At 37.7% G+C, this 11,418-nt stretch overlaps 1 protein-coding gene across 1 annotated transcript; it reads left to right on the top strand.

The window, feature by feature from the left end:
• The first annotated feature begins 36 nt into the window (after window positions 1-36).
• nmi (N-myc (and STAT) interactor) lies at window positions 37-11,107 on the top strand. Its single transcript, XM_036571072.1, has 9 exons — window positions 37-272; window positions 2,602-2,661; window positions 3,584-3,742; window positions 4,693-4,809; window positions 5,229-5,409; window positions 6,724-6,830; window positions 6,967-7,153; window positions 7,751-7,854; window positions 10,612-11,107. The coding sequence occupies exons 1-9, from the start codon at window positions 237-239 to the stop codon at window positions 10,813-10,815; spliced, it is 1,155 nt and encodes a 384-aa protein (XP_036426965.1). The 5' UTR covers window positions 37-236; the 3' UTR covers window positions 10,816-11,107.
• Window positions 11,108-11,418: the final 311 nt, after the last annotated feature.

Below are 11,418 nucleotides of genomic sequence, written 5' to 3'. Positions count from 1 at the left end.
CCTGTTTTTCACACCGAGGCTGACTAACTTTCACTTTTGCTTCAGGAGACTAAACCGAGAGCCGCGTGATTTACAGGAAGCACACAGAGTCGTCGACACAACCAGAGGACTGTGTCAACAGGAAGATAAGCGAAATACTTCGCGATTTAAGCATTTTAATCAGTCATTTTCTGTTTGTTTTGTGAGCGAGTGAAGTAAAGTTAGCGGTTAGCCTTCAGCTGCGTTTCGATTCAACAATGTCGGCTACAGAGGAGCACCAAGTCAACGGCGAGGTGATTAGGCTCCTTTTCTCCCTTTTTCCTGTGTCAGGACTTCGCCTGAAATGTTGTAATATACAGTTTGGAAGTGTTAGTTGATAGAAAAGTAGGAGGTTGGTGTGGTTTAACATGTTAGCGCTGCTTGAACATTCGGCCGTTAAATCAACGTTGAATTCAAGTACGTAAGGTTAAGTTAACCTAGTTTAGCTAACCTAACCGCAGTTTCGTTACGCTTTATGATGTCTGAAAACGAAAGACCTCCAAATAAAGACGTTGAAAAGACGGCAGTGTCACCCTAAAGTTATAGTATTTTTGGTGAGAAGCGTTGAAAAGACGTTAAAATGAAAAATGTCTGCGTTTTATTAATCTCGAAATTATTCTAAAGGTAGTCGCCCATCAATCTGTCCTACTGCGCATGCGCATATCCTTATTTTAGTGTAGTAACTTAGCTAGTTTATAGACGTTTTCTTGTGTGTTTTTTGTTAATTCTGCTTTACTTCAAATGTATTATACACACCTAGCTAGCTTACTAATGCTGCTTTCTCTCTGATAAAGTGATGTAGGCAATTAATATATCCTAATTATAGTATTAATGCTGGTACCAATTTCTGATGAGGTGATTTATGTAGGGATCTACTTAAAAATATGCGCTGCAGTAGGACATTTTGACAAGGTAGTACAATTTGTCTGCATGAATAGCTTATAATGGGGATTCCATCAGTTTTACAAAAATTCTCCATAGCTTTGAGATGGTTTGATATGGTGCATTCTAGAGAAACTTACAGACTCATATGTATTTACAGTGGTGGTGATAGGAACCAGGGGTCACAATGACTACAACACAAATATAGCCATTTTATTTACTATCCAAAACCACCAGTGAACATAAACATGTCTTCTGAGTTTTTATATATAATGTTGATGGTAATATAGCAGTAAATCTGAAAAAATAAGTCTGCTTTAGGGACTATTTTGCCTCCCAACACCCTATGCTAAAAAAATAGTGATGGCTTCACTTGATTCAAATGTGTACATTGGTTCCACATGAATAAAATGTATTACATCAGCTCAGTTCTTGCCCAAATTGAGGAAACTTAAAGAAAACAATTGTGTTTATGTCACATACGTTATTAATGTGGAACCGATACACACATTTGAAGCAAGTGAAGCCAGCGGACAGCAAATTAGTTTTCACCGTGCATGTACTTCTCTGCCATGAATTCATTAAAAAAGGATGAAAGCTTATCTCAAAACTATTAAAAAAAAGATGCTCCAGGCTTCAGGTAATGTATTCATAACTATCTTGTGTAAAAACTTTCTGTGAGGGAGCTTTTAGAGGTGGACGTCTGGTTCCTATCACCACCACTGTGAACAATTCTGACTGTAATTTCTTCTCCTGCTTCTGTTATATATAACTATTGTTATTAGTAGTAATACCTGTAGTATTGTTCTTGTCATTATTGTTATTAGTAGTACATGATGTGGCATCTTGAAAAAATAGTAGGCTGCTAGAATAGACAGACTGGAAACAGGTCTCTTACAAGCTGAATTTTAAATGCAATTTTTGGACGACTATGGACGTTATTAATAGTTGACTGACTGACTGACTTTTTAAAACGTATTAACATGTCTCCAACAGACAGTTTCTAGACAGATTTTGGACATTCTTTGTTCTCAAGAACAGTCATTCTCAAACAGGTCCTCAGGCACCCCATATTTTTGCTCAATCCCACTTGCCAATAGGGATACAACATAAATATTTTTATTTATTTATTTACTTACCTTTAATTAACGAGGAAAAATCCCACTGAGATCTAAAATCTCTTTTACTGGAGTGTCCTGACCAAGAGAGGCAGCAGCACATAAATTGTTCCCACAAAAGAAATAACATGTTACCAGCGTGAAACAGAAAATTCAATAATCAACAACCCCCACAAAACGTTTAAAACATAGACAAACAGTTTTACCCACTTCCACTGCTTTAACTCTACCTGTAACAAATTACAATCAGATGGTGCAGCATAACTAAAAGCTTGTTTTCCTAATTCAGTATGTATGGTGGGAATCTTAAGATACACATTATGGACTGTGTGTGAGTCCCTGAGGACCAGTTCTAGAACCACTGTTCTAGTTTATCCTTTAATATGCTTAAACAATACTTTGTAGCTCCATTCATCTAAAGAGAATAGGAAATGGTGGTGGCAATTTTGTCATTTTTGTCATTTTATTAAACATGCATATGGATTCCCTCCATTTACATTGAGATCTGTGCACTCTTGGATGCCCCAGTGATGTTTGTTACAGGCTTGTTGTTACAGTCTCTCTCGATTTGTGTACTTGTCAGTCTCTCAGCACGTCTGCGCAGCAGATGGCCGATGCTTTGGAAGAACTGGAGAAATGGAAGGTAAGCTTCATCGCTGTACATTTGGACGAATCATAGACCCCGTTTACACCTGGTCACTTCATGCATCTTGAGTATAAGGATTATATCTGGATAAGTCACATAAAATTGCAAGTGTAAACGCACCCAAGATGCATTTAACAGATACAATCAAGCTGATCGCTCAAACCACTTCAGGAGACTCCTGTTACGGCAGCGTAAATAGATCCGTCTCTCCAAGACGCGTTTGACAATAAAAACCCTGACTAGTACAACCACAACTCCTCCCAGTACAACCATATCCCCTCCCAGTACAACCAGAACTCCTCCCATTACAACTGAAACTCATCCTCATGCGTCTGCGAGGAAGATTAAACACTGGATGAAGCTAAATGTTTAATGGACAGATACCATGTAAAAACAAACTGCCGACAAAGATGCTGAATGGAGAAACAGTTGGTAACTGTTTGCCGCAAAATGAACGGATTTGCATAATCCGTCCCACACACCAATCGAATTTCATGTGGCTGAGATCTTATCAGGACACAATCCAGATACTAATCACATGAAACGACCAGATGTAAACGCCGTCATAACCTATAATCTGATCAGTTGGGTTAGGTCTATATGCTGTAACCCAATTGTATATATGCTGTACCAGGTCTGTGTGCTGTATGTGGCACCAGCCCTCCTCCTGGAGACCTGCTTTCCTGCAGAGTTTAGTTCCAACCTGCATCTGACATGCTTTCCTCCCATCGCCTAACACTAATGCATCTGATCCAGCCAATCAAGAACTTCCGAAAAGCTCACTTAGCTGGAGCAGGTGTGGCAGATCATGGTTGGAACTGGACTCTGCAGGAAGGCAGATCTTCACTGCTGTAACCTATACAGTGATTGGTCATGGATTTGATGGTCAGTTTCTTTTATACATTTTTGGTCCTAATAGAAAAAGGTGGAGGCTGCAGAGAATGAAAAGTCCAGGTTGCTGCTGGAGAAGTTCGACACAGAAGATAAAAAGAAAAAGGCCCAGCAAGAAACAACGGATTTGCTGCAAATCGAAGAACAACTTACAGCTGACTTTAACAAAACGTTGGAAGCCATACAGGTATGCTGTAATCTGACTCGCTAACACTACTGATCAAAAGTTTGGATTCACTGTTTTCAGTAATATAAAGCCAGTTTTGTTGCAGATGTATAAAAATATTGTAACGTAATAGATAATAATAGGTTCATTCTATAATTTTTTAAAATACTTACATGAATACTTATATGATAATAGTTATATCACCATTATTATAATAATAATAATAATAATTGAAAAGGCTATATAACATCAAGAATGAATGTGTAAAATTAAAATTAATATCCAGAGTGCATCATGTTCGAAAAGCAGTGACCAAATGTCACTAATCAAATAGCTATACATAATCATTTTTATTAGGAATACTTAATTTCTGTAGATATGACTATGAATAGACGATTTGAATTTACTATTTTTTTGTAATGTCCTAACTTCTTGATGTTCTCAAAATACTTAAAACTGTCAATAAATAAAATCAAAATGTAGTGTTTAGCTTATGGCATTGTAGTCTAAACTGTGTAAGTTATTATTGAATAACATTTAGTAATATGACAAGTGATTCCAAATGTTTGAAGCTTATTGTTCATGCATTAAAAATTGGTATTAACAATTTAATTAACAGGATAAAAACTTGTAAATCTTCTTCTAGTTTCTTCTTGTTTTTCTATGTATCCACTTGTTTCTGGCTTTGGATGGTTTTGATTTTATGATTTTATGCTTCTTATTTTCTCATTAGTAGAATTTTCTGTTCACTCCATTTTCATAAAGATTTTGGAAACAAAATAAAAGGTGTCATAAAATGTTTATTTATTATTTGTATTGTTGTTGTTAGTAGTACTAGCAGTAGCATTATTGTTATTTTTATTTTATTATATATCTATATTAATACTCTAGATGGCAATACAACATGCATACAACATTAACCAGGTTAACCAAGTCAAAAGTGGTTTATTGTTTACTTTTTTCTGCTGTAGGAGGAAATGTTCCATCTTCATAATGCTAAACAGGATCTGCTGAAGAAGCTGCAGAGTTATAAAGAACAGCTCAAGACCAAGAAGGCTGAGACAGACTCTTTGCAGCAGAGATTCAAGGTAACAGAAGAAACTCGGTCACAACAGAATCTTATATTGAGTATGTTTGATTTGGTTGACCTGATTGGAAACAAATTATATATATTACTACTTTTTTATAGCCCAGTGTGGCATCTTTATCTATGTATTATAACTGTTGAATCTGCAGCTTTTTTTGCAATATAATGCAATACATAACAACGGCACATGGGGGCGACAAAGCATGAATATTTTTAAATAACATCTGTTCTATTAGACTTGCAGGCAAAAAACACACACACACACACACACACACACACACACACACACACACACACACACACACATATATATATATATATATATATATATAGGGCTGTTTGTACTTCTACTAAAAAAAACAAACATATATACACCATAGCATCCAAATATAATTGACAAAGGACTCTTATCCTTCTCAGATCAAAGCTCAGATCCCTAACAAAAAAATGAAGTACACCCACGTGGATGAAGAGGCAGCAGGTGAGAGTGAGAACGGAGAGAATGCGGTTCTGAACACCAGGGCAGTGTTTACCATCACTCAGAGACCTTCTGTCCTGCTGAAAGGTGGACAAGCACTCATCACGTTTGAGGAAGAGAAAGGTACAGTCATATCCAGGCATGCTTGCATCTGTCAATTTCCTCTTTCCTCCTACCACATTCTCCATAAAAACCCATAAAACAATGGAATAATGCCTGAGATAGATTTATAGTTAGATAGACAGATAGATATAACTTGAGGTGGGAAGATAAAAAAAAACAGTATGATTAAAGGCAGAACAACAACATTGAACATTAAAATGTTCAATAAAACAATCATTGTGATACCATTTTTTTAAGAATAGCATTGCTGTCTTGCTGGTTTTGTGTTTTCCAATGTCACACGAAATACACAAAACATTGTGAAAATGTCTTCAAATAGCATGATATTATATTTTTGACATATTGACCACCATTACAAAGATTTACCTACATCTCAGTAAATTCAGCAGCAAAAAGAACTTGTTGCATACACATATAGTGATATGCAAAAGTTGGAGTACCTCAGGTCAAATTGTTTTTGCTGATTTTCACGCAAGTTAACATATCCTAGAGAATAAGCTTAAATATAACCTTCTTCTGAAATGTTCAATGCACATGTATTTATTTGGGAGTTTAGCAATATTGGGGAAAAAAAACCTAAAATACAAAACATTTTTATCTTTTTTTTGTTTGATTTTACCAGTGTTATATTTTGCAAGTAAACAGTAATTGTGCATTAAAATCATGTGCATAGAAATAAAACAAGTGTGTTCTCTGCAGAGGACTGTCTATGGCTGTTATGTTATTTTGTACTCTATTTATTATGAGATTTTGTTGTGTTTGAAATGCAGTTTCAAATCATCGCAACAAAACCTCATATCTCCAAAATGGTAACTTTACAGGAGAAGGAAAAAACTTACTTTACTTTTAATGTAAGTCAATGGAACCAGACATTTTTCCAAGTCATTTTGGGTCATTTTCTTTTCCATCATGAAATTTACACACAATGTAAAAGGCAAAAGGCGTTTTCCAATTATGTCATAAACTGAAAAACAAAAAAAAATGGAGATACAAGGTTTATTCTGACAACAGCGATATGCTGGTTCCACAGTCAGATTTCTTTTTTAGTGCTGTGCAAAAACCTCTAAAGCTCAGTCTTAGAAGTTGGTGGCATTTTCTGTTTTTTCTCAGTGATGGCTTTGCAAAAGCTTCACTTAGCATACATTATATTAAATATACATATTGTTCATAATACAGTAGAATAGCAATGTTCACAGAGCCCAGTAGCTCATTCATGGTAGTCTCTCCTTTTTTGAGAAATGACTAAAAATGAATTATTATCTGTTACATTGTCCATATCAGCTGACACAAACATTTGCAAATTCTCTCTTGAAGTGGCAGATCAGATCCTCAGGCTGGCGAAGTGCTCTGTAACCTGCGACAGATCCAAGATAGACGTGAAGCCACACTCCTTATCTCTAGATCCCTCTGTGAAATTTGAGGTACAGTGAAACTGCGGTGGTCTGGGACATGATCAACAGAACAATGACGAGAACAAATCTCTTTTTACCCTTTTTTTTCAGTTAGCCTTGCCACCTCGTAGCTGGCTGGGTCATTCTAGATTTTTCTTGTCTGCAGGTACATATTACTGTGTCCAAGAAGACCATCAAGTTCTCCAATGCTGCTTCTATTCTGCCCGAGGAGCGAATGAGGGACCGGCTGGAGTTGAGCTTCTCGAAGCCCAGCCGTGGTGGAGGAGAAGTGGAGAGAGTGGAGTACGATTCAAAGACTGGAACAGGCCGCATTACCTTCCTCAATACTGGAGGTCTGTCTGCTAAGAGCTCCAACCACAGTTCGTTTTCTCTTAAAGGGGAATTCCACCAACATTGTTGTGTAGTTAAAGGAATAGTTTGTGAACTTTACCCAATTTTCCACTCCAGATGTAGTCCATCAGCTAACAAACACTAGTGCTCAATAGTCACCCAAATAGCCCAAATCGTTTGGATCCTTAAAACTTCTCCCAGTCCACATCCAGGTCTGTGGAACTGTTTAAATATTATTTGTATTTGATGAAAAAGTCATCATTGTGCGTACAGTCTTATTTTGTAGGAAATAAAATATATTTTTTACCACTTTTTGGTTGTTTCTTGACATTAAAATCAAATGGAAAAAGGACACAGACCTAAACCTGTCAGTACTGAATGTAAATTTGACACAGTATAAATACATTGTGTAACTTACTGCGTAACTAAAAAATAATTATGTAAATACACAATTACATTTGAATAGTGCAGTAAAATGAAAACAATCTTAGGCTCTTATGTCTCATCTATAAACAGCAACCAGCCGGACGAGTTTTCATTCTTATCTCTGGTACAGTCATGTGTGAACACTGACATATATTTTTTTGTTCCACTTTCAGTTGCAGAGAATCTGGTTCCTAAACAAAAGTTCTACGTTGATATAGGATATGAGATGGAGGTCAACATTGCACCGCTATTTGAATTCCAACTGAAAAAATTTCAGGTAAGCTTAAGTGAACATACCAATTCTCAAATTTTTTGTAAAGGTTATGTTTGATTGTATTTTGGTTATATAAGGCTAAATAGTGTTTCTTAATCCTGGTCATTGGGTGGCCCTGTATTTCATGCTATGCCATTTTCTCTTTTAGCAACACATCCTAGGTTCTCCATGGCATATTTGGCTTCAGATGCTCTTCTTGCATTTTGCTTAATTACACTGTGTGCGAAAGGTGTCCAGAGACCCCTTCTAAATACTGAATTTAAGACTTCAGTGTGTTCAGTGGCTCGCAAACAGATCTCCACTGGAAAGCATTAGTCACACATAGTTCCATGACCCATAGTCACACATGAGCCTAAGGCCAGTGCCAAGTGTGGGTTAGAGGGATATAAAGGCTGCCCAGAATTGGGCTGTAGAGCAGTGGGACTGCGTTCTGTGGAGTGATGGAGCTCCATCCAGTAACTTTGCGATGAGTTAGATTGGTGTTTATGATCCAGCACTCCAATCAGTACCTGACTTCACTAATGCTCCTGTGGCTGAATGCACTCAAATTAAGTAGAGGCTGTTACTGCATCTCCTCAGCATAACCATGCAAGCTGCGAGGTTTTGAAGTTTAAGGTAGTTGTAGCCCATCAGGTAATACAAACACTAGAGAACATTTCCAGATTTTGGCACAAAATGCCCAAAAGTTGTTTAGTTTGAGGCTGTAATATAGTATCGAAAGCCAGCAAAGATTTAAGAGTTTGCAGTTTGCTGGCTTAAGAAAAAGGCGTCTCTGGATTTAAAAGTTGAGGCGCCCTCTGCTGTGCATACTACATTTACTACGGGGGCAGTCATGGGCTGGAGGTTAGGGAACCAGCCTTGTGACTGGAAAGTCGCCGGTTCGATCCCCTGAGCCGATGTGACTGAAGTGCCCTTGAGCAAGGCACCTAACCCCCAACTGCTCCCCGGGTGCCGTGGATAGGGCTGCCCACTGCCCTGTTCAGGTGTTCTCACTGCCCCCTAGTGTGTGTGTTCACTAGTGTGTATGTGGTGTTTCACTGCACGGATGGGTAAAATGCGAAGGTGAAATTCCCCCTTGTGGGACTAATAATCTCTTAATCTTAATCTACCCTCAGCCTGTTTTATGCTGCGTTAACATGTTTGTGTTGAAAAATAAACATGGCTCCATGCCTCATATCAGTACGTGATCAATGGTGCTATCACCATGCCAGGCAAACGTTGACATGGTGACAGCGGTACTGGCAAATATGGATGATTATCAGAGGAGAACTTTAGCAGTGTAGATTGTTTAAGATGGAAAAAGACAGGATGTGGCTCTGTACTGTTTTGTGTTGTTAACTAATAGGTTCGTCTAGAATTCAACAATGAGACATTTAGCATCCATGACTCCCAAAAAAACAAACATGCTGCAGTCAACAACCAAAGCCAACGTGTAAAAGCAACATCTGAATTAACTGATTACGTTTTAAAAAAGCTTACCTTTAGATAATAAACTATTTTGTTTCCCATTTTGAAAATGAAGGCTCCAACCATACGCTCATTACTGCTGGTTCAGGTTTCTTCATTCTTAGTGTGTACTCACACTAGACGATTCATATCGGGTCTGAGCATGTTTGACCCCCAAAGCCCAGTTTGACTAGTGTGATTGCTCCCACTGAATCATGGCCAGCCTTGCTTGAAGAGGTGGGCTCAGGTACACTTCAGTTGGACTCAGACATGGTATGCATCTAGTGGGCTCGCTAACCATGCCCAAGCATGGAACTTAAACATGTTGTCAGTGATGTGACTGTCACACTTTTCAATTCATTCAAGAATATTTGTCTCACCTTATTGAAGAACATGATTTGTATTTGCCAGGTAAACGTTGACGTTGAGCATAAATGAGCCTTTATATGTGCAACGCCATTAACCATAATCGCTGCATTGCATAATCAATAAATCTATAAGGCTTGTGAGAGGGCTGTGCATCAGTGCGTCCAATACGACTCCCAAACAAGCGACAAAGTGAATGAACTACATTGTGCTATGTGAGAGTACTTTTCTACAAAAACAAGTAGTCACATCATGATGATGTAAGCTTGGGTCAGGCACATTAAGTGCTGTGTGAGTGCAGAACAGCGGGGGAGTGGGGAGGGGGGCACAGTCGTGCTTGGGCATGGTACAAGGCCACTGTGCCCAGTGTGAGTATGTCCTCAAAGATGCAGAAAAACACTACTTGATGGCCAATAGTGCCCCCTTGTTTGGAACCTGAATAATGTGTAGAAAATGAATATGTGTATTTTGCAAAATAAAAATTGAAATATAAAGCTTCTACATGCTGCTTTTTTCCCCACACTTAAAATAGCAATTACATTTACTGAGATCAATACTTTTAATAAACAATTTATGTCGCTTTAATCTTAGTGCTAAAAATTAATTTTAAAAACTTTAAGCGCTCCAAAAGTTTTCATACAGCCAAGCTTTGCCATTGTCTGACATCTAAACAAACGAGCAAAAGTCAGATATGCGGACTCGAACCTGCTGAATATAAATGTAACTGTATTTAATTATTGTAGTAACATATAACTGATTATGTAATATGACTCGAATGTTGCAAAATAACAATAAGTCTAGAAAATTTTAATGTTAAATTGCACATTAGAGCAGAAAGAATATTAAAAATGTGCAGTGCATGTGGGCCTCCATGAGCAGGACTGAGAAACATTGATATAATCTGTGCACTTTCATGTAATTTACTTATCGATTGATATGCGATCCTAGACGTTCTCAGGGGTGCCAAAACGCACTGTGCTGCTGAAGGGCATTCAGGATGTGACGGATGAGGAGGATCTGCAGGACCATCTGGAGATTCACTTCCAGAAGCCCAGCAATTACGGTGGAGAAGTGGAGTCCATTAAATATGTGTCTGCTGGAAAGCAGCTGAAAGCGTTCTTCGTTGAGGACAGCGCTGAAGTGGAAGCTTAATAACCGAAGCATCTGTCCTGCTGAATACAACTCGCCTCCCCAGCCTCTGAATGCCAGACCTTGCTGTGATCACTTGCCAATTTGACATTTTATTTTATTACTTTGTTGAATGTATGTTTAAGTGTAACTTTTATGATTGCACTTTCTATATAGTACATATAGCAAATCTAGAAATGTTCATATAGCTGGCAAATCTGTCTGATTAGCAGATTAAGATAATAGTGTGCCATTAAAAAGTATGCCAGAAGTATCAAAAGTAAAATGATCAGGTCTTAAATTCTTTTTACATATCTTTATGTGTCCTTGCTGATCTTTTGAGAACCTTATTATAGCCTTTTCTTTAAATTGGGAGCCTTAACAACCTAAAAAAGTGCCTGAATGAACTTGACCTTTAATTTGAAAGCTCTCCAGATCATCTTCTATAGAGTGGCTGCACTAAAACAGATGATACATTATAGGATGCAGCTGAATTGGGAATTGTGCAGGTTAATAGGTAATCCAGTCAGTTCATGTACAAGAGTAAAAAAAAATATAGCAGTAAATACACCATAAGTATAAATATTTTCCTTTTTTTTCCTTTCTCAATATCGCTCCGGTGATAAA

Source organism: Colossoma macropomum, unplaced genomic scaffold (genome assembly GCF_904425465.1).
Source record: "Colossoma macropomum unplaced genomic scaffold, Colossoma_macropomum, whole genome shotgun sequence".
Lineage (NCBI taxonomy): Eukaryota > Metazoa > Chordata > Actinopteri > Characiformes > Serrasalmidae > Colossoma > Colossoma macropomum.
This window is presented reverse-complemented; position numbering and strand designations above follow the sequence as displayed.

Excerpts from the sequence above, each read along its gene's own strand:
- nmi (XM_036571072.1), top strand. The coding sequence starts at position 237 with ATGTCGGCTACAGAGGAGCACCAAGTCAACGGCGAG. Across the intron at positions 273-2,601 it reads AGCACCAAGTCAACGGCGAG|TCTCTCAGCACGTCTGCGCA; the intron begins GTGATTAGGCTC and ends TGTACTTGTCAG. Across the intron at positions 7,855-10,611 it reads TCCAACTGAAAAAATTTCAG|ACGTTCTCAGGGGTGCCAAA; the intron begins GTAAGCTTAAGT and ends ATGCGATCCTAG.